Below are 24,188 nucleotides of genomic sequence, written 5' to 3' on the forward strand. Positions count from 1 at the left end.
CCTCAATTATAAAAATACTTAAACAATTTATTTTCAGAATCTTTCTTTCTTCCAGAAATTAATTAAATGCATTTACTCTGGAGTTGGCTATGATGAAGTTATTGTCTGAATGTGACCACTCGGGCATTTCTATCAGAACATACTCAACATTGATTGAAAATCTCTCTAGCCAGAGAGAGCTTAAAGAAAGGTATTATGCTATGCGGTTGTCAGTATGGTTGATTTCACTGGAATCCAGTGATTGGTATGCAGAAACATTTGTTCAGCAGTTGGAGGTGCAATTTCTGTTATGTTTTATTGACCTAAAAAACCAGCTGACCTTGCTGAAGCAAACTGTCCTCATAACCCTGCCAGCTTTCATCCCTAGAGTCCTGGATAAGTTGTAGCGTATGATTAGAGTTTATTGTGGGATTTCAGTGAAGTGTTAAGTTTTCGCAGCTTGAATCATCATTAAGGTTAAAAACTTAATTTAAGAAACAGATCTATTAATTTCTTTAATGTCTGCTAATCAGTATGTCCTTAGCTGTCATTTTATTCATCCGTATTTATATGGGGTTAGAATGATTAGAAAAATGCTGCATCTGTTTTATAACATGATGGGCAATCGATACTGATGACAAACAAGAAAATCGAATACATTGGCATAACCCCCCCTGTGCATCTACCTGTACAATAAAACTGTTCTGAGCACAAGAATCAGTACAGTCACTTTCCTTTTTTCATTTAGGTTACAGCAGGTTATATACTCCCCAAGCTTTTCTGCCAGCAGATAAAGGGGAGATGGATTTTTTTTCCCATGTAAAATACACTGACCAGTGCTAGAGGTTTTCCCACCAGCCTCTGATGTTGGCCTTCCTGATTGTTTCCGTGGGAGGCTAGAGCTCAATGAGATGTGTAAGGCCAGGTTTAACGGAGTTTTAAATTTAACTTACGAGCCTTCCACAGTTTTGTCAAATGTCATTTTGATGGTTCCAAGGGCAGAGTGATATGTTGTTCAAAGATAATTTCCCTGGAGAAATTGAGATAGCGTACTAACGAAAACTGAGAGAATCTGTGATATACGTTACTCTTCTGAGAGACTGGTTATTCTGAGTGAGAGAGAGAGTTGTCACGTTGGATAGCAGGCAGATTGTTGTCGTGGCTTTCTGGTTTAGTCTGTTTGCTACATACACAGAATCAACGCTTTAACATCGTGAACATTTTAACATTTAAACATTTTGAAAGAGATGAAGATTTGAGAAGAGATTATTTAGATTTATCTGATTTCATGTGTGGTTTTGAATTTGTGTACGTTTACATTTTTCATTTTATTTAAGAAATAGTAAAGTAGAAAGTTTATTTCCTTGGAATTCTGCTTCCTTTTAAAAAAAAAAGTAAAATAATAATATATTACAAAGTAAGCAGAACTCATAGTGATAAACAGCAAGATACAAACGGGTCCCTGGGACAGGATAATGCATTGTTGTTCATTTTTATCCCACTCACTCCTGAACCTGTCTGCTCCATTCTACACTTTGCGCTTTCAGTTTGCTTAAAGGCATGCAGAGGTTAAAATAATAATTTCTGAGACAACTAGAAATGGATTATTTAAATGGGGAAGGATATTTGTAATTTCTCAGTGATGTGGGTTTTTTGGCTTTGATTTGGAGTGTAAATGCTCTGTGGAAGTAAATGGATATGCAGCATAAACTGGGTGTGAGGAGACAAGAGCTCCACATCTCCGAAGGAGAAATACCCACTTTGGGCTGCGTTGGACTCGACACCGCAATTCTGTGTTGGGGAAGGGACAACACAAGGAACTGTTGCTCTTTCCGTTTCACGGTTACTAATCTCAAGACGGAGCAATATTTCTTTCGCTTCTCTAGCCCTGGTGGTTCCACTAGATTTCCACAGGGAGAAGATCCACAGAGCATATTCCCTTACCTCCTGAGTGTGTGAATAAAGCAGCCATAGAGCCGCCCTCGGGGAGCGCGGGGACTGCCCGGGCACAGGATTCCCTGTGTCCAGTGGAGGGGGTGTGTGAAGAATCACCGTGAGATAGCCCAGCTTACCCTCAAAAAGCTGTGACTGAAAAGAGACAGGGGAACTAAATGTAGGAGTCGGGCTGTTGGTGGAACCGCTTCTTCCACTCGCATTGTTCGCTTCCATAATGCAGGAGCAATATGCCTGGACAACGTGATTGTGACTGGAGCGAAAGGCTCTGATCTGAGTTTATAATAAGGGGAAGTTAGTATGTCAAAACGAGAAATCATACGAAGTGTACCTGATTTATTTGGAGGTCTGAAGGGGTTACTGCAAAAGCATGGGAAGTTTCATTTATGTATTGAATGATAATGGCTGGACTGATCCTGAGAACTGCTCGGTTGAGCCAGGAGTTGCAGTTGAAAGATTTGATTCAGAAGGAAATTGCAATGAAACATGAAGTGCAGCAGGGGAGGTTTGACCCTGATTGCTGGCAGGCTGAGCGGGACGTGCTGTGGAGCAGCTGGATGCAGAGAATAACCGGACAGAGTCCGGGTGGGTGGGTGGGGTTTTTTGTGTGTTTTTTTAAGGGGGAAAAAAAGCTTACCTGGACAGCAGCTGGAAAGGACCTGATGAAGCAGCAGCAGGACTGCAACTCCGTGGTTGCAAATATCAGGCAACAATCTATTTCCAGTTACTGGTTACAGTTATCACTGATGGTATCAATTAATAAAATAGCTGAGCAAGCAATTGCCATATTAAATCAGATCAAATATCCTTCTCATCTAGTGTCCTGTCATCAGCAGGTTTGGGGTTTTTTTTAAAGAAGAACATCAGAAGAAAATGCAGGAGAATCCTTGGTGTGCAAGAGATGTGTGACAGATGAGTCTTCTGGTATGGATTTCACACGTGTTCATGCAAAGTGTCATCCAGTAAGAATGTGCTGAGACAGACAGCAGGGCAACGCGCTGTACGGGAGTTGCAGTGGTTGCAGTGCAGATACGTGTTGAAACGAAGTGATACGAACCATAGGTTGGAACAGGATTTTAGTAGGTCTTTTTCATTCATGCGCTATCCTCATGGGGATGTTTCTAGCATCTCTTTAGGGCTTTGGAGGGAACTGTGTCAGACGAAACACTTCTTCAACAAAGATTTTGGAAAACTTCCCAGATGGTGTGTTAGGTAAACCCTTCCTCCCACGTTTTTGTCTTTGAGGTGAGAAATGTTTCTGTGGCTCCTGTGACACTTGCTTTATTTCTACCAGGCAGAGTTGTTGCCTCTCAAGGCAACAATATCTTTTTGTGGTGCATTTGGAGGCAAAATAGTTGTCACACTGAACCACTGTCATAATCTGAGCATTAAGAAATCTTAAACCAGGCTTCAAACATTTGAAATAATGAGATTTAAGGGGAGGAGAGTGGGGAGAAGAAGAAGAAGAAGAAAAAAAGCATTATTTGAATTTGTGGCTTATTTTTTTTTTTTAAACCCAGTAATAGAATTGCCTTGTTTTTTGAGACCTATAGATCTGTGTGGGCTGCAGGCTTGCTCCTTTGAGTGAAACTGAAATAGCGATGTAATCCATTGGTAACAGGAGCTGGGAATGTAATGAAAACATTGAATATACTAAAATTCATTTATCTTAACTGGGAACTCTGGGCATTACAGCATTTTTGCATTCAACTGGAGAATTAGGAATGTGGGAATCAAATTCTTTGGAGATTTTAAAAATATTGTTTGGTTTGGATGATTTTTTTTGTCCATTGTTTGCGCTGGTCATTTTGATTCCAGTCCTTTATGTCAACATAGAGAGAACACAGAGGGTGCTTCTCAGTTCTCCTGGTGAGTAGACGGAGTATGAACCCTGACGTGGAGTTTGCCCTAGTCTCAGCTTCAGGTGAATGGCAGAAAGAAGACCAAGCATTCTTCTTCAGTAAGAGCTGACAATATTAACTTCTTGCCATAATGTTCTCTGGGGTATAGCAGAATCCTGGCCGTTATTACCGAAAGATAAAGTCAGTTTGGCCAAAGTTAACCACAGAGTATTACCTTCCTCCAAGTTCTCTTGTCCAAAAGGCAACAAAATTTTACTCAGTTGTCACAAGCATATTTCAGGATTTCTTAATGTGCCCCGTTATCCTTCCTGGCAGCCGGGGCAGTCCGGCCCCGGGGCGACACCGTTCTCCTGTCTCTCCAGGAGGCATCCGCCAAACTTCCCTTCTCATCCCGTATTAAATAGACGTGCGAAGGAAGCTGAGCTGCTCCCGTTTATGCCACTGTAGAGTGGATATTTCTTTCAGCTGCAAGATCGGATAGCACCCCTGTAAAAATGAAATGGTGTCACAGGGTCGGCCGTAGAGTGGTAAGTTGTGTTGTTACAGTTTAAGAGTTTAAACAATTATAAAGGCAATTAGTTCAGGCAGTTGAAGTCTTGCCCCTGCTCCTTTACAGTGGGAAGCAGAGAGGGGAAAATCTAGTTCTTCTACAGAGAAAAGGAAAAGAGTGGGAATAAGATTTGCTAGATTTTCTGCTTTGGAATAGTGAGGGCGAGAAGGACAAAGGTGAGACAGAATTTTTTTCTGTAGGATGGTAATAGGTTAGTCAGACATGCAAAGAAAGGAATCCCTTGGGACTGGGGGATGAGGTATTCCTCCAAAATGTGGCCTTTATGATAACAGACACGGAAAGAAACAGTTATCTTTTTTTCTTTTGAGTCTGTCTAACCAAAAATCGAGGAATGATCTCCTCCCCCCCCCCCCGCCCGTAGGAAGTGTTCATCCAGAACACTTTACTCATGCGTGCCTATGTAGTGGTCTGTATTAATCTTTGAGCTTTTTATGTTGGTCTGTCAAATTTTCACATTAAAAACAGACAGAGTCCCAAATTCAAAAGCAGCAGAAGAAATGTTATTTTTTTTTGAAATGGCGTAATAGCTTTGAAATAGAGAGTGGAGCTGACTTACGCCAGCGTTATACTTTAGTTCTAGATGAATCAGGATGAGCCATGTCCTCCTTAAGGCAGGCAATTATCTGGCCACTTATGTTCTCAGAATTCAGGTGCATTGTACGGTGTTATCAAATGGAATAAAGAGCCCGTGCAGAGAAAGTATTACAAGTTTTGGCACCATTTTTAACAAAGTAACAGATATTCATAGCAGCTTAGTCATCAGACTGCTGGAATAACCAAAGAGACAAACCCCAAATGAAATAATGACTCTGGAGGGGGTAACGTATTAGAAGTGGTAAATTGCTTAATTATAGCTTTGGGACTTTCTTAGGCTCCATTCTACATATGTTGCTTGTTTTGTGGGTGGAGTATATTGTATCAGCGGTGAATACGCACTTGGTGTGGGTTGTGGATCGGTTTTGGTAGGGCATCACTGAACCCGTTCACGCTGCTGCCTTTAGCCCTGCAACACAGACACATTCTTCTGTGTTGTGGAGATTCCCTGCAGGGAGAACCAGACAGCTGCTTCGTACCTTCGTTTTTCCCTTTTTGCTTTTTGGTATTGCAGTCGTGACACACCTTGCTTCCATGAGGAATATTCTTTGCAGCTTTGGACAATTCTTTCCCCACTCTTAACAACGGCACTAGCAATAAATAGCAGCGTTCTGTGTTGCTGTGACACGACGTGTTTGCTGGTCAGTGGATCTCGCAGAAAAACATCGTGTGCAGCACTGAGCTGGTTTTGCAGTTTTGCAGTCAGTAGCTTTCATTTTACAAGGAAAAAGGCAAAATGCTTAGGAAATAAAATGTTGTTGTCATTTTATATGTTAATAAATTTTAATCTGTTTTCTCCCTGTGGTTATGATCATTAATCTCTGCCGTTTCATGTCAGGGCATAAAGCTAGATGAATGATTTGGCCTGGAACGTACAAGCAGTCTAGCTTCTGAGCATCGTCTACATCATTAAAAAAAGGATCAGTCCCAATATCATTTTTTGCCATCAAGGGAGAAAGAGTAAAAGTTATTTTGAAGCTCGGCTCTGTTGGACATGCTCACTGTGTCAAACTAAGTAACTTCTTAATGGTTGGGGTGGTTGCTTTTGTTTTTGCATTTAAGGTATTCTTTAGTTTTTTACCATCATGACAATCGTCTTAGTTAATAAAAAGAAAAAAAGAAAGGTTAAGAATAAGGAAAACTCCCAAATTTTAAAAGACATTTTGGATACTAATAATGCTTTAGGTTGTAGAATCTGGATTAAAAAAAAACCCCAACCTGAAAGTTTTTGTAAGTGCAAATGACAGCACAGGAAGATACTGCTTCATTTTTTTATTAGCATACCATAAATCTTTAGGTGACTAGAGTCTAACTTATTAAATAAATTTAGCGGTCAAGCGTGAGGGCTTTCTTTGAGAAAAATTATGGTTATTTGAGGTCTGTTGTGTTTTCTTTGTCATATCAAAATTGTGGCCTGTCATGGATACAGTTTTCTTATCACGATAATACCTATTTTCCCCAGACAAATCCATCTATGTGTTGTAAGTGAATAAACAGTGTCCTTGCGTATTTGTGTCAGGAATGTGTCTGTCAGTAACCCTCTTAACGTCTCTTGTGATGTTTACGGTTTGCTAGAGCCTAACCCATCTTTGGTTTTCAGGTTTGTAGATTGGTAGTAGCAAATACATTTGTATTCCAGGAAAATGCCAGAAACAGCACTTAACTTTGCTCATATCTTAATGGAAATTCTATCTTACGGATTTCAGTGGAGTTGGATCTGAATTTTAAAGAATTGCTCTTATGCTGCTGTTTTAGTCTTGACTCAATAATCAAGTGGGAACCTATGCGTACTGTCATTTTTAAGACAGTGAGAACTGAACTGTTGGAAATATTTCTGCTGAGCCCACTGAAGTAAGGTAGTTCAGAATGGACATTCACATGGGCAGGATTTACAGGCTCAGGTCTTCTGCATGACTAGCTACTGAGATCCAGAGTGCCTAGTAAAATGTTAAGATTCATTTTATTGCTCACAGACGTGAATTGTTTGTAAAGGTGTGGACTATTTATAAAGGACAAAAAGATGGTCTGTTAGAAAAAAACCAATTTTTTTTCAAGTAATGTTGTTGGTAGTATTCTACCCAGCGCATGCCTAGAACAACAGGTGAAGGTATTTGATTATTTAAAATATGTGTACTGGATTAAATTTTAAAATGTATTTTTGAGACTTTCTTATTTTATAATTATTACTTACTTTGACTATATTGTTGTATTGCATAAAATATTTCTATTTTCCTGAAGACATTCTTTGACAAGTTTATTGCACTCTTTTTTTTTTATTTGTTGAGGGGTGCAGGTTCCTAGCATACTGGAGAGTTTTTTGATTGACTTCAGAGAGCTGGTCCCATTGTAATGCTGTTTAATGTGATGAATATTATTAGAGAGACATACTCCTTTAGAAAATGTTACAGATTTTGCTCTTGGGAGTATTTTGCATGTCCGCATTTTTTGGATGCTTTGAGGAAAAAAAAAAATCTTTATGAAATAGAGTAAAGGCTATACTAAGCATGTAACACTTACTTTTGGCTGACATTACCAACTTTTTGGCCAAGGTACCCAGGTGGCTAATTAAAGCTAGGAATTTAATGAAATAGCATGATTTTCTGTAGCTATCAGAGACGAAAGCATTGGAGTTTAGACAACAGCTACACACTACTGTAAAATGAAGTCGGAAAGATACTCACATATATGCGGAAATGAAATGTTAATATTTGTCTTAAAAAGTTGGACTGAAGGAATTAAATGTACTGTAGTTAGAACTACGAGATCAATTTGTATGCTATTCCAGAAGAACAAGGAAAAACCACAAACGAACGTGGTTAATCGTAGTCGTTACCGTCAGTGATATTCATCCTAGCAAGAACTAAGTGCTGCTCCTGTTTTGATATTTCTCTTTCTGCTGATCAAGGGTCTGGGTCTCCACGACACTGATGTCTCTTTCTTACAAAGACATTTCAATTCAAAACCAAAATAGAATGAACGGCTAGTGTAATTGATGTAAGGGCATCTTGCTGTTTGCACAGCAAGATTAAGGGGCTCTAGGTTCTTTGGTCCAGACTTCATAGGCGACAAAGCTATAGGACTGTATAAGAATATTTTTGTCTTTTCCCTTCACCCGTCTCATTTGGATCTATGATATTCTAAGTGTACCTAAATATTTAGCAGTCACAGTCCTGATGGTTCTTCAGCAGTATCAGGAATCTGAGCTGCTCCAGTCTATTGATTCCTGGGTTGGTGGTCTAAGGCCATTTTTCTGAAAAAGTTGTTGGATGCTGAGGAAAACAGATGTAGGCATTGCTGTGGTTTAGATACCTGATTTTAAGCCTAGTGCCCAGTTGAGGTGGAAATTAATGGCTGTGGAGCATTCTGTGTGTTGAGAAAGATAACTGAAAATTATCCCAGATCAGGAAGATTTACGAAGATGAATAGGGAGTTACAACTGGCCGGTTTTTACTGGAGTAACGTAGCCGCAGTCTACTGTGTATTTACAGTTCAGAGCAATGGCTTGACCTGGGTTTAAAAAATTCATAAACTCAAAGTTTAACGTACAGTAAGGTTGTTTCTAGAGACGTATGTTACTTTATATAATCTTTTCCTCTTCATTAGGAATGAGAGAATGTCTAATGTACTAGAAGAATCAAATTTTATTTAGATTTTTTTCTTATATCTAGTGTTCTTCATCTCTTCATTATTATGTTCTAGTGTCATTGTCATCTAGTGTTTATGTGGCATGGGTGTTTGCTGGATACTCTTCTCTATATTGAATGATCAAATGAGTTGGAAGATGCCCATGAAGTCTTTCAGTTTGTAACTATGGAATAGAACAGAACTTGTTTCGTTTTCTTTCTTCCTTTCTTTCTTTCTTTTTTTTTGTTTGTTTTTGTTTTGTTTTTAAACTATTCAAGATATGCTTACATTCGAATTCCATTTTAAGACAGCTTAGCTCCACTTTGAATTCTTTTTTTGTCCACAGATGAAGCTGCTAGGTGTTTTATGACAATTGCTTGACTGGCTATAACCATAGGAACACAAACAGAAATTTAAATTTGTTATCTGAAAAAGTGTCGTTACCAGCCATTTTAATGTTTGGCCAAGAATAAGCATCTTTGTAAAGTGGTAGTCATCTACGCTGCTTTTTAGACTGCTTTTTTCCTTCCTAAATGTTATGAGCTCAGAACATAGTTTCTTTAAGCCAAATGTGGTGTTGGCACCCCTTCAGCGTGCTCTGGGCTTGGGTGCTTTAGAACTAGTTTGAAGACTGGCTTTCCAGTTATGCGAAGTTTGTAAAATTACAAACAGCGTGGTATTCTGTACTGACTGGCTTGAGACGCCTGTAACGCCTCGTTCGGTGGTTAAAGAATTTAGCTCGCTATAAGGTAACAGACACCCAGCTCCAAAATGAACTCGAACAATGTGGAAAATCAGAAAGCTGTGGATTTCATCTTCCTGCTTTGGGGCAGTTACGCCATCAAAGAATACTTTTGCGTATATTTTAGTACCAGAATATGATTAACGTGTGATGGTAAGATCAATTCTACTGCCCAGACCCCTGCAGCATACATTTCAGATTTTGAGGACATAGATCTTAAACAGTAATGTTTTATTTATTTTATTCTGTCTAATGAATTTTGTGGTCTTATAGCTTTAAATTGAAACCGTGTAGCAGAACACATGAAACTAATTCCTCATGATAAAGAATAATGTAGACTCAAGTATGCATATCAGCATAGCTACTAGTAAACTATGTGGATATTTTATATCCTATATGGTAATGGTATAGGATATTTTGTGCTGATTGTATACTGTTCCCAAATATTTTTTAATTTCTCGTGCATAATTTTTACTTATCCTAATCTTCTATTTTATTCCAAAGCTTTTTAGAAACAGAGCCATGTGAAAAAATATCAGAGCAAGCAGAGTCAAAAATATACTGGATCAAGGATTACATTTGATATATTTGCTGTCAGGAAAAAAAAAAAAAATTGGTGGAGAACATGTTCTTGTATTTATTTCCTCCACTGAACTCCTCCTGTACCTTTAATGCAGGCCTAAAAGAAAACTACTCAGCTAGGCTTTTTAACGGTAGCATTTTCTTTTCATTTCCGTAGGCATGTAGTCAGTTGTGGAAGAAAGAGAGGCTATGACACAGCTATCTTTTATTTCCTTCTCTTTGAGATTTTGCATATCGCAGACACCAGATGCTTTCCTTTGCAGCTTTACCATGTTCTACTTTTCGGTGTGGCATTAGACAGAATCAGAGATGGGAAGTTGTGAGAGGGAAGGGTGATGAAAGAAGCAGTTAGCATTGGCATAAAATTGAACTGCTTACAGAGATTAAATATAAGTTAATTTATCATTTCCTCAGATTTAGATTGGAAACCATTTTATATTTTAACAGCACAAAGTCATATTACACCACCAAGGTTTCTGCCAAATACCACGTTTATATATGAAGTTCTGAAAGTCATTTTTTCTAATATTCATTTTGGTTTTATGCTGATTAGGTCTATGCTTACAATTATGTGGCACAGACCCACGAAAGAGAACTGACTTTCACTTGGAGTTGCCCAGAGCATCTAATGTATACTTGAATGCTTGGTTTAGAAAGACGAAGGGCATTAGTCTAAAATTCTTGAGGAACTTCAGTAAAAAATAGACAACTCAACAGCTAAACCCGTTATATTCTTTAAGACCTAGAAACAAGTTTAAACTGGAACATGCAATTTCTGGATGTGTTTTTATTAATCTGTGAGCGTAACTTTGACAGATATATCCCTGCCGGTTCTAGCACTGTCATGTTGCTTGCTTATTCTTGGTTAGCTGTGGCAGTGTGGTGTGTTTTTCAGAGAATGAACCTTTCTTAAACTCTGTGATAAAACACTGGGGATTCATGCTATACTCCCAGGCCTGTTGAGGTAGGTCTCGTGTAGGCAGGTTTCTTCTGACCATCAGGCAGTGTATTTTTTGTTTTCAAGTGAACTTAATTTGGGGTTTTAAACACAATACCAGAAATCTACCAAGACAGCTGTAGTGCTGTACGGGGGGTCTCTTTGAGCTGGGAAAAAGGTGGTGTTTCGTAGGAGTCTTGGCATTTTGTTAAAGGAACGTCTAAAGAGGAGAGAGCCTTAGGTGTGTAGTTTATTAGAACTGTATCTGGGTACTATAAGAAATGTTTGAGAATATTTGAGGAAGATACAGGCTGAGGTCTCAAAGTCTCTGGCATTGCAAAGTACCAACTCCTGACTAGAGCTGGTTCAACCTGCAGAAGCTCAGCTGTTCATCTTCCGGTCAGTGTTTTGTGTAACATAAAAACAATTGTACTAAAAAGAAATACATTTTAAAAGGATGGCTTTTGATTTTTATTTTTTTTTTTTCTGAAACTGGTCTATTTTCTGGTAACAATTTCTTGCTGGGGATTCTTTTAGCTTTACGGTATGTACAGTCTTCACAAATTTTATTTCTAACATTAAAAACTGAGTACAAAAGACAAATGCTGTAAACAGACGGTCAGTTAGGCTGATCTGTCTTTTTGTGCCTTAACAGGCTGATGCAAACACTTGAACACAACTATAGGATAAATCTGTTTTTCAAATAGAGGAATTCATACTTGTCTTTTTAAAAAATTATCTGTGAGCTTGATGTAGATTCTTTTAAAAAGCAAAGATTTTTATTTGAATTAGTTGTACCCACTTTTAGTTTTTAGTTTTCTACACAAGTTGAAGTTACTTTTTTTAGTAAGAATAGATTAGCTTTTCTGTTATGTACGGTACCTACAAACTTGTATATGAAGTGTCTTCTAAGAATTTTTAATACCATGGCAACATTTATTGATTAGAGATTAATTGTTAATTTTTCAGTATAAATAAGTAGTGAAAAAAACAGTGGTAGGACGAAGAAACCAGTGGTAGAAGTAAATATAAAATGACCTTGTTTCTTTAGCATAATAAATCAGTACAAGAAATTTATTCTATAACTTTTTTTTTTTCACTGAAAGTTCTAATGTTGAAGCAACGGACATTTTCAGTGATCCTTTTGGGCATTGAATAATATTCTCTTCATTTGCCAGAATAGGATTAGCGAGTAGATCTCATTAGGAATTTGCACATGACTTTATTTTTATATAGATAAAAGGGAGCAAATTCCTCAAAGTCAAAGAAAGTCGGGAAAATAATATCTAAGAATCCAAGCAGGTAGAAAGCATTACTGCAAGGATATTTTTTCAGTGCCTGCCAGGCAAAATTAGCTTGCCTTCTTTCTTAAAAGGATGTATGCCAAGTATCAGAATCAGGAAAGCTTCTGATAACGTAATGAATAAGATCCACAGCAAAAGATAATTAAACATTGAAACAATTTAAAAATACATTTTTTTACTTGAGTACAGTCTTAACAAAAGAAAATATATAATGGTGGTAAAGATTTTTTCATTTTCATTAGAAGTTACTCATAGATTTATTTGTTGATAATCTTTTGTAGAAAGAAGTCTCATTATTAAAAAAGATAGAAATGTAATGTTTTTGTTATGTACAAAGCTATTTGTAAAGGCATCCTTTATTCTTCATGGCATATTTATGACCTGACCTTCTACCTCATCAGGCTTTAATCCTCAGAAACATTGTATTTATAGTCCAGGTTTTCAAAAATAGAAGTTCACAACATACATTAGTCAACACCTTCACCTTCTGCTTCCTTTGAAATTAATGATACTTAAAGCACCCATTAAAATTGCTCCCGAACTCACTGAGCGTGTAAGGATTGTTGGATAATCTCCCTCTGTTACAACAGCAATTTTTCTGCATAGTGCTTAGAACATGTATGAGTATTTGTGAGCAGATGATAAAAAAGAAAAAATCTTGTAGGCCCAAGTAATTGCTTTACCATTGACGGTATTAGAGCCGTTTTGATATGCCAGCTTGAAAACAAGATGAAGTTTTATTGTTTACATCTGATACTTGGAATACTTGTCTCTGTTGGAGGATCGATGTCGTGTCATAGTCACAAGTTAATTTATAGAGAAAAAGAAACGACTGCAGTCATTAACACTAATGCATATGTGTATACAATTCTTAGACATATGAAGGACCAAAACAAGAAGGTTGCCAATCTGAAGCACAATCAGCAAATGGAGAAAAAGAAGAATGCACAGTTGTTGGAAGAAGTTCGTAGACGAGAGGACAATATGACTGACAACTCTCAACATTTACAAGTGAGTTTATCTTCCAATTGTTTTAAAACCATCACAGAAGGCACGCTTCTGTTTCACTGCGTGTCTTCCCACAGAGAGCTGATGGCGCTCTCCTTTCCTACCAGAGGATGCACTACTGACTTCAGTTGCACCCATGAAATATTTAATATTTAGGGTGAGGGAAAAAAAAAAAAAGAATTTGAAGCCCTCTCCTCACAAAGACTGTGTTTTACTTATTTAAAAGCAAGTAAGTCATTATAGCTCGTTTTGAGGAGAGTCAGAAAACAGAAGGATAATTATCCTTTCTGTATTCTCCTTCTGTGCTATTCACAGCGTTGTATCCCCAAGCCATAGTGAGGTTGTATAGTGTGGTTATGAACGTTCAGCATGTTTGAATATCAAATGCTAGCCTGCTGTGATTTTATTTTTTTTTTAAATTGGGCAGACATTTACATATCCGGGTGATTAGCTCTGTAAAATACAATTTAGTTTTTCAAGAGCATTCAGTTGTGTAACAGAAATTCTGCCATATTTTCCAGTGTGGAGGTTGAACACAACAACGTTCGAGACCCCTGAGCCCCTTCCTGTTCTGGGTTTCTAGATGTAGCTCTTCACGTTAAATTCCACTGTCTGGGAGCGCAATTCTGTATCAGCAGGGATATCGTCATCTGGTTGCACACTCAGATCATTTAATGAGTGTGATTTGATCTTATTAACTCTCTGTACATGCATATGTAGTGGGTTAAACGGGTGAGGATAGATTGTCTAACAGGGTAATGGTGAATTTAGAATCCTCACCAAAGATCACTTTTATCTTATGTCCTTAGACGTAACAGAGGAGCACTGGAGGCAGCTGCAGCTCTCTGTTTTGACAGATCTCTTACAATCATTACTGCATAGTTACTACATCAACACCTTTTTTCTTACAGTGGAAAGAAAAGGTTCTGCAATATCTTTTTTATTTAAGATAGACTTTGAGCCCTGTTCTAGGAGAATTTCTACAGTTTGTAAGTTACTGAGTTCAGGCATTGAGATTTGAAAGATAGTTAGCTGACTGGGTTAATGATATGTTACATACTAGGGAATTTGTATTAAAGACCACAAAACAAGTTTGATGCTTGACTTAAAAATTATTCTCTGAGATCTGACCATGAAAAACCATGAAGAGAAGTACTGATTTCTGTCAGCAACATCAACGTCTCCATACCCAGTGTTTATAGGCAAGTCTACTTTACAGTGCAAAATACCAATTTTGCCTTGATGTGGTTAAAATAATGGGTTTCTGGAAAATTTTTAGTAGATGGAATTTGACCCTCACATGCTTCATACGGTACTGTGTTTCTCATGTGTTCCTATATGCAAAATGGAGAAATTAACACCACACCTCTCTTCAGGCTTGTGTTGTCAGAATCAAGTTCAGGAAAGGATACATTATTTATGCATCTGTGTAGTGTTATGTATGCTTTATAACCTTGGTCATTACGTACTGGTTGCATCACCATGCATTCTAATGCACGTGATGTAGTGAGAAAACCTTGTGAAGTATTTGGTCTGACAATATGATATATCAAAATTAAATTTCAGTGCTAAGCAGTTACTTGTAATTAATGTGGTTCAGTAAAGAGAATGTATTAGAGCGTTATTTTTTCAGTATTATGTTGGAAATCTATCAGAGTGGTGCGATCACTAGAGAACAGAAGTCGTTCCGAGGCTCTTTGATGTAACGGCTCTACTTGGAGCTTTCACGTCATGTGGTGAGAGTGGGTCTACCAAATGGCAGCAGCTTGGCTGAATAGCCTGAATTTAGAAAGAAGAAACCTTGTCTGGTGTGTAGCTCTTCTGTGACGTTGACGTGCTATAAAGCATTTACACACTAAGAACAGTTTATGAAAACTAGTTAACTAAGAGCTGTTACTTCTCTGTTACTATGCCTTAAAATGTTAATGTTTTACTACTGGTACTTCAACATACTACTTTCAGTAATGTATGTGTGTACGTGTTGTGGCCCATCCTACGCTTTCCGAGCTGCGGGGAAAGTGCAAGAGAGGATCCCAGCTGGTTCTGCCGCGGCGTAGGAGCTGTGCGCTCCCAGCCCTGCTCCAGGAGCTGCAGGAGCACCAGCAGGCAGGGAGCAGGGGCTGTCCGCGCTGCCGGCGCGCTGGCACAGCTAACCCTGCCTCTGGCACCAGCAACACAGGCAGCCTGCTGCTTTCAACAGTTTGCTACCATAACGAGTTGTTGTATTTCCTGTGTCTAAAACGTTTCCTTATTTCTTCCCATGCCTTTCCTAATGTCAGCCGTTGTGTTCATGCAGGGCTGGATGTGTTCTCTCTTTGAGGCTTGCTTCTTTAGTGAATTAGACCGGCTGTCACTGCGTGGATCACGGAGGAGGCAAATCCACCTGAATTAAAATGGCTTGTTTGACTTTACAGATTGAGCCATAAAATTCCTGGAGAAGTACAGTTGCAGATAGAAGTTTGACTCTACGGCACTGTGATATGTTCAAGTAAATCCCTAAGAAAACAAAGTGAATGGAGAGGGATGGAGAAAAGCTACCAAACTTGATGAACATCTGGCAGCTTTCTCCTTCCCCAGCAAATTAAGATACAGAGTTGCTTTGGTCTAGCAGGTACAGGAGACAGATGCCTTCAAGGGACCCTTTCCAAAAAGGGCTTGATAACGTGTGTCCTTGTGTGACTGCTTCTTTCATAAGACTAAGGAAGATGGGGTAGTGGTAGTGTCTGGGGCTTTTTTTTCTGGTGGCCTTGTGAAGTAAAGGAATTGTTATTCTCTGTGGAAGTTTCTTAGGGTTTGCTTTAGAAAATGAATCGCAAAATTCATTGTTCCAGTAAAAGCTCATGATGCTACTTCTAAACCTAATGGAAACATGTCTCTGCCTCACATATTGGGAGCTTGAGGTTTCCCTATCATTGCAAGATTCAGGGAGCTTTTAGTTGTTCTACATAAACGCCATAGTGAACCTTGCAAGTAACGCACATGGTCTGTCACTGAGTAGTGGCGGTAACGTGACTCTGAAGTGCATTTATTCTGCTGATAGGCGAGTATTTTGATTTAAAGTTTTTCACTGGTATGGTTTATTTGTTTTATATGTGTAAGGTAGTTACAAACATTGTTACACAAGTTACACAAGGTAGTGACAAGAGCATCAAGCCATTTTCTTATGTGAATCTGATAAGTAGGTGGTTGACTGGTTAAAAAGCCAAACAAACTCTAAAGCTCCAGTCAATTAGTCTTGGTATACAAAGGAAATGTTTTCATACGAGTTGTTTAAAAAACCCTTCTCCTCCGTGGAGTTGTTTAAAAAGCAAGTGTCTCTTAAAATGCAAGTTTTTCCTTTTAAAAAATTTGATCAAGAGCACTGGTGGATGGAGTTATGATTTTGATTGCCCTGTATGGCTTGTCATGTCAGGGTGATTTTGATTTGAGGCTTTTGTACCTGGTCGCATAAAACTATTTAATGTATCTGGCATAAGATAAACGTTTACTCCTGTAATATTTAGCCACAAATGCCTGGGTGCAGGGATGCTTTCCGCAGGTCTGGATATGCAGCTACATTTGTGAGTGTTCTAGATTTGAACTTATTTATGCATGTGTTCAACAGGATACATATAACACAGTATGTAATAGGCAAATTTATTTTCTCTCCTACCAACCCAAGGGTACAATACTTTCCCCAGGAAACAGAGTATAAACTGAAGTTCTTCTAGTGATGTGAACATCTACAGAATTCAAATTGGGATATGAGTGTTGACTAAATGAATAATCTGACAGAGTAGAATACTTGATCACTCTTGCTATTAAATTTGGGGTTATAAATAGTATATAGAGTTAATAAAATATTGTAACAGTAGTGATCTATGGATTTAAGTGAGGCAGGATTTGCGAGGAGACACATGATGTGAGATATATGATATACTATGAAAAACAAGTTTCTGGGAGTACTATGCATCTCCTAATTAAAAATAAAATGAATTGGTATTTCAATAAATATTGAATTAACATCTTAGTAAACCATAGGGATCTGACCACCTGTTCTTGTTACTGTTTGTAATACCTTCTACCATGTTTAGTAGGAATGCCCTATGTTTATAGGCATTTATAACACATAGTGCTTGTGTCTATAGTGTACTTGTTACGATGGTGAATGATGCATTGAGCTGTTAGGGTAAAGTACATCCTAAAATTCTCTGGCCTGATGTAATGATTGTATTTGTTGGCTAGCTGTGATAAGCTGGCTGATGGCTGGCTGTGATAAGCTCAGCTGAGAACTGAAGAGCAAGTAGACTGGTCCAATTACATTTACTCCAGTCAAGTCTCAATCCCTTTTGCAGAAGTGCGGGAAAAGATGTAATGAGAAAGCTCGTTTAATTGTCCGTGGGCCATTCGGGGAGTCTTTCAGGGCAAAGTGAAGCAGTCGGTTGAAGTGCCATCCATTTTGTGCAGCTCAAGTAGGGGCTGAAGCTCTACCCATTCAGCTGTCCGCTTGCTTTCTGGTAGGTCTGAAGAAGTTCAGAAGTCTGTAGTTTCTCCAAAGCTTCGATAGTACGTAACAGTTCCTGAGGCTTGTAGCGTCATGTATATCCGTGACACTTGTCACTGTCTTTTCAGATTAAAGCCTCTCAAAGCTGGTTCATATCCTAGCATCGGTGCTTGCAGGCCAAGTTTGAGTCTCTGATGGCCCCATCTCACAGCAGTCCAGGGCCACTGCTGTGATGGAGAGTGCCCTGGGATGCCTGGGGAGGGAATTCGCTTTGGTCTCCCTCAGCTATCAGCTGTAATTGTGAGTGATGCTTCAGGTGTGGTTTTGGGGGCTAATTTGGATCACTGTAAAATTGGAAACATCAGGGAGCCAGACTTCAGATTAATTCTTGGGAATGAAGAATAGCTGTGAGGTTTTCTGCTTTTTCCTTCCACAAATCAAGGGCAGACCTGTGCAAATCTTGCCAAACGTGATGGTCATATATTACATAAAGCATCACAGCAGGAGAGCTGGCCCTTGAACGCTTTATCATGAAATTTTTTGAGAATGGTGTATCTAATATGCCTTCATCTTTCTCTCTTTTTTGTCTGTCTTAAAAAGATAAGCCTTTTTGAGAAATGCTGAGCTAAGAAATATACAGGTATCATGTCATAAAGTTGTGCATAATTCCTCAAGTCTCTTTGCAGGATCTTGAAATGTTATAGATGCAAGATGTTTATTTCCTGAGATGCGTTTTTCTTGATTCTTGTATGGAACATGTTTGTTCCAGTAACACTGTTACCTCAATAGAACTGGGAAAGAAAACATTTGCATAACATTGAGAACTTGAGTGGGTTTGGTTTTGATTCCGATTTTCAAACCTGCTCTAACAACAACAACAAAGTCCTTTCTTTTCTCTAGAGTAAACAATAAGAATGTGCATGTAATAATATTCCCATATGTCTCATCACATAGCCTCAAAGGAGACTAAATGTGTGCTTTTGTCTGGTTATACTTTTCATAAATGTAAAGTATCAATTTAATAAGTGAATCGAACCTTATGGATTCATATCTGTACTAAGTCCAGAAACACTGCTCTGTGGAAACTGTATGCAAACTGTCCGACGCATACATGTCACAAGAGAGGTGCAGGGATGAGCCTGAAAACAAAGGTAAAAAGTTTAATACTCTATTCTGCTCTGAATTACGCAGCTTCTGGGAGTTTCTGCCGTTTCGTCTGGTTTATCTGCTGGAAAAGTTTTTGACTCTCCTAATGTTTTAAATGCGTGGGTTATTTGTCACGGTTCTCTTTTCGGTAGCTTGGATTTTCTTTGGGCGGAAATCCACATGCTGAAAAGAGATATTTCACTAAAAAAAATTGCTTTTGAGTGAGACAATGTGTAGTTCTCATTGATTTCAAATATCACATACAGGCGGCTTGATCAATGCTCTGAGCGTGAAGTGCTGTGAAGCAGATTGTGTACGCCCGTCCGTTTCCCTGGTGTAAATATCTGGCTGTTTAAGGAGTCCAGCATGTCAGCCTTGGTTTGTCACTGGACATACTGAGGCAAGGCACGAATTCTAGTTTCTCAGTAGTTTCGTACTGGCTGGAAATTTAGTCTTAGGCAATGACTAAAACATGATCAGGAGAAAGTCCTATCAACAGAGGTAGAAAAACTGGGTAGTTAATACTACTGCTGTCCGATTCTTGCCACGGGAATGTCTGTGGTATCTTACTCACTAAAAATAGCTCCCAAGAGATTTCACAGCTAGTCCGCGTGAATCCTTAAACTTGGGTTTGTTTCTTTATTTTTCACTCTGTGCTTCAGCATATAATTTTCATCTCCATAATAGTTCTAGAAATACAAAATATACTGAAGACATAGTACATTGCCATATGTTATGTCTGTGTCTTTTAAAATAAAGTAGAAGCATGGCCTAAACAAGGGGTATGCCTGACATCAATTTATTATGATTTTTCTCTTAATGCAGTGTGTTTCCTACTGCATTGTCTCAAAGTCTTTGAAACTATAATATTAATAAAAAGAGGAAGGTAGGGAATGAGATGAAGCCTTGCAAATAAAAATGAGCAGAGCAGCGTGAGCAGTTCAGAGGCAGAGGGAACAGCTGTGGCTGCTGTGCAGACAGGCATTAGTGTACGTAGCTGACATAAGGCAGGAGAGAATTCATTGCATAAACACACAGCTTTGTATTTATTAGCGCTGAAACACATATGTAGTGAGAAAAGTCAACCTTTTAAAGAGGTTAAAATCATAAGTTATTGTATTAAAAGTGAATTCTAGTTTAAGCATGCATCCGAAGGTGGATCTGTACCTCTTTGGAAGGCTTTAATGGAGATTCTGTACATTTCTGTCTTCAGAAGGCTGGTCATTGTCGGGGGGAAGATGGAGATAAGATTGGAATTTTGCCTTTTACACCATTCCTCTCTGATTTCCACAATGTGTGTGCATGAAACGCACATTGTGGTCTAGCTCTGATGAGCAGAATTGCTCCCTACTTCTCATTCAGTTGTGGGCAGAGGATAAGGGGAAATAGGTGACCGCTCTGGATTCTCCTTTCTCAATATTACGAGCAATTAGAACACAGAGGTGAGATATGATGGAGACAGACTTGTGGAAATATGTACAGAGGCAAGAGAAAGGGTAAGATGCGGCCTGCAGTCATCAGGTTTTGGAACCAGTTCAGTGACAAATTCAGAAGATTGGCGTAAGCTGCAGCTAGAATGAAGTTCTCCCTTTAAAGCTCCCATGGACTTGTTTGTGGAAAATACAGCATAGAAACATTTTTATTATGGTTGTAGTGAGTTAAAAATGTATTTTACCAGAGCTCTCCTGCAATTAAAGCAGAAGCTTAATGATGCTCCTGACGTTTAAGATCAAAGACTGAGATGGTCTTGTCTTGTAGATGTCCGATTTAATGTTGTAGCCCATGCAGAAATGTTTTCAACAACAAGCTTATTTCCAAAGTTTCACACTAAATTGTAATTTTTTTGACTGGATACATTTGTTCAAGCCGTTGCAAATACTTTTTAACAAGTGAGTTGATTCCAAGTGCAAGTGAGCAATTTTTGGAATTTTTGGCTAAGTTCTCCATGTATAGTCTATTACGTTAATGAACTAACATAGGAAGAAATGAAGAGTCAATATTTTATGCTAGTGTTCTGTAACAAATCTACAGAATTCTCTTCAATTTATTGCTTGAAAACTAAAATATGTTCTTGTATGCTTCTGTTTTCAAACTATAGGTCCCTTGGGAATGTAAAGTTTCGTCTTTGAGTGGCTAAGCTGAAGTTTGGTCAATTTGTAAGAAAATTAGTGTTCCTGTACATGTCGAATAGTTTTACCCTTATAAAGCAAGAGTAATGTACTAGCAAATGGAGATAACCTAGCACAGTAGATGACACAATTGTGTGCATTAGTGTTATGTTCGTGGGTACTTCCTTGGGCATTTCTCTGCTTCTCTAATTACAGCTGGATTTTGCCAAGCTAGAGTGTAGCTAATAACTACAACCTCAAAAATGTCCAGCCTTCAGCAAAATGTATAGCTTGTTATAAATTTCACACAGTTCAGGGAACTTTTTTCCTCTTGTGAATATCTAGGAAAAAGGCAGGAATTGCATTTTCTTAAAGCAGTCATTTTCATGTAGCTGAACGTAAATTTTTAATAGACATTTTGAAAAAGCAGGGCTTAACTATCTTTTCTGTGACGCATTGATAACCAATCTGTAAAAAAATCTTTGAGCGGAGACTCAGGCAGCGGGTAATAGAAAAAATAAATAAGCCTGTGATGATGTAGTGCAATATATTAAAAAATGTTTACCAGATTAGAAGTGCATACTTACAAAAATCAGACTAATCAATTCAAACACACGTAAGACTATTGAAGACACAGCTAGTGTACTTATCTTCAGATTTCTAACATAACATAAATACAAATTCAGATTGTAAACATGGATGGACATTTAGGAATTTTCCTTCCTTGGCCTGTGGAAGTTCTCTGAATTGTGGATAAATTCCATATGTGTTGCTGAAATGTGTGTTGAACTTCAGCCAGTAGTTTAAGATTATGTTGAAGAAAATATTTCTAAAAGGTTTCAGATGAAGAAAAGTATTTGAGAGTCTACAGAGGGCAGGAAGGTTGATTGGTAGGTCTGAGGATCAATACCAGAAGTGTTTTTTTTCTTTGGGGATTTACTTTGACATTTGTTTTCATTGTGCAGTGTAATCCCCAGAAGTCAAAACTACTCTTGTTATAAAATGTCCCTACAGACAATCTGTGAAAATCTCACTTGAAGGTCAGTTTCTACTAGACTCACATCTCTTAAATCTTTTCTCCTTTGTCATAATCGGTAGGCTGACAGAAGTGACTCAGTGTTCTGTGCTATGTTGTTCTAACCAGCTATAATATAAAAAAAAGTTTAGTGGGTAAAAAATTATTACTGCAACTGTTGTATGTAGTTGTCATGTCCTTTCTTTTGTCTAGAGTATTACATTATATGAGTATGTATAAAATAACATTAATTTTGTTCTTAGAACTATCCCAATTTATTACTTTTTGATTTTAAAGCAAGTACACAGTATTATAGAACATTATATATAATTACTAATACAACCTTTGCACTATTACAAGGGCTTCTAGAGCGTCCCATATCTGAAAGTCTGAATACTGACTTTCTTTCTCATCTTTCTCAGGTTCTACAATTAAGTCAGAAACATAATGTTTTCTGGTGTTGGCTAAGTAATGTTAATTCACTGACTTCAGTACCCAAGAATAAAACCTGGACATCTTGATTTGCAAACGAAGTTAAATTTGTATATTCTAATATAATTATTTAAAAATCTGAGAACTGCAATTATCGACAAGTATTTTATGTTTAGATGAAATAAGTTATTTCTACGATGTACTTTAATAAGTGCTTTGTTAGTTGAAGCAGCCTTATATGGCAAGGCACTGGAAGAAAAAGATCCTGTGGGAAAAAACAAAACTGCAACAATAGGAAACAGGAACAATTTAATGTGATACACCTTTTTTCCTCCCCCTCAATATTTATGTAATAACTCACACATGTGGGACTCCCGTAGTCTCCAGGGGGCAATCACATTCAACATGCATCAAAAGAAATAGTTCAGTTAAACCAACTCTCCCTACCCAGCAATAATTACCACAGGTTTACACTGAGATATAGTTGCAAAAGGTTAGTCAGTAGGGCATCTGCAAATCAAGTCATATGTCAACTCTACATCAATAACCTCGTTATAATAGATGTTAGTATTTCAGCACATGACTGTCCAATATAGCATTCCACGTATAGTTCATTTTTAACTTTTACATTGACTTATAGCTTGTCTAATATTTTACTAACTTATGTATTTAAACACTCTGTATTACATAAATTATAATCAATGACAAAAACAATGATTTAGATTGAAATTCTGCAAAGTGAAATTGCAATAAAATGTCTGACCCTATTTGTGTAGCTGTCTTCAATAGAAGATGAATATAGGAGGTTTAACCCTGTAATATAAAAGCAGGATAATGGAAATCTGTATTAGTGTAGATTTTCCAATTTAGGCATTGCTTAAAAATGTTGCCTATACTTTTTTTATTTTCAACTTTCACAAATGAAAGCTGTTTTCCTATGTATAAACTAGCAAAACAGTAATCATGTTCTAGAAATACAACTGATTAGCTAAATTCTATGCAAACTGTATCTCTCTATACTTTGTTATATGCGTAGCTTATCCACGGGCTATAACATTTTTTTGTTGAAAGCTTGATAGGCTGGATGAAAATCTAAAAAGGTTTTCAGAAACCTCCTTGTGGTCTGCATCAAGCTCAGATTTCTAGCTCGTTTCATAGTTTGGTCTTATTGTATTAACCTGTTTGTAACCAGTGCTGGCTATTGCTGCTGTTTGTCACTCTCCATATATCATTTTGAATATCACGCAAGTCTGTTACTAATACATCTGGTCAGTAACAAAAGTTCTGCTTGAGGTAAGCCTAAGTAGAATTATTTTGGCTGGTTGCTAATAAGCCAGATTTGTACCACTTATCTCTCATTACAAGTGTTCTGTAATAGCCTTACACACTATTACTCACAGACTACCTCGTGTTACAGACTGGAGAGAGAAGGGAGGTCAAGGTGCTTCTTTACATAATCTTGTCTAGCACACTCCTACCTTGGAAAGTTTTCTTAAAATTATTTATTGTAAATGCATCTTTGCTTTGAGAAGCTTTCATGTGATAGATTTCATTAGAAGATTTTGGCACCAAATTTCACTGTTATATGTTGCCAGTCTCTTTTTTTGAATTGTTTGGTTTTAGCTGGGCAGAATTTAGCCAGCAAAATTCGTGATGGTAGACTAGATAAGCCAGAGAAACTAGAGATGATTTTCAAATCCCAAGCCGAACCTCAATCAGATCTTGGAGTTAAAGAAAAAATACTTCACTTCTAATTTAAACAAATATAACGTGATCAGATTAAACCCAATTTGAAACAAAAAAATATTGGCCACCTACTGAAATTTGTAGTCACTTAGAGCAAAGTCG

At 37.8% G+C, this 24,188-nt stretch overlaps 1 protein-coding gene across 9 annotated transcripts in view; it reads left to right on the forward strand.

Moving 5' to 3' along the window:
• ERC2 (ELKS/RAB6-interacting/CAST family member 2) overlaps positions 1–24,188 on the forward strand; it is a 532,276-nt gene that overhangs the window by 239,664 nt on the left and 268,424 nt on the right. For all 9 annotated transcript variants that reach the window (XR_012044651.1, XR_012044655.1, XR_012044654.1 and 6 more), the window contains one exon: positions 13,024–13,159. Coding sequence is in view for 3 of the 9 variants with exons in the window: in XM_072876309.1 (XP_072732410.1) it covers positions 13,024–13,159 (136 nt within the window). In the remaining 6 variants the exon portion in view is untranslated. The remainder of the gene's footprint in view (positions 1–13,023; positions 13,160–24,188) is intronic.

Source organism: Ciconia boyciana, chromosome 11, assembly GCF_034638445.1.
Source record: "Ciconia boyciana chromosome 11, ASM3463844v1, whole genome shotgun sequence".
NCBI lineage: Eukaryota > Metazoa > Chordata > Aves > Ciconiiformes > Ciconiidae > Ciconia > Ciconia boyciana.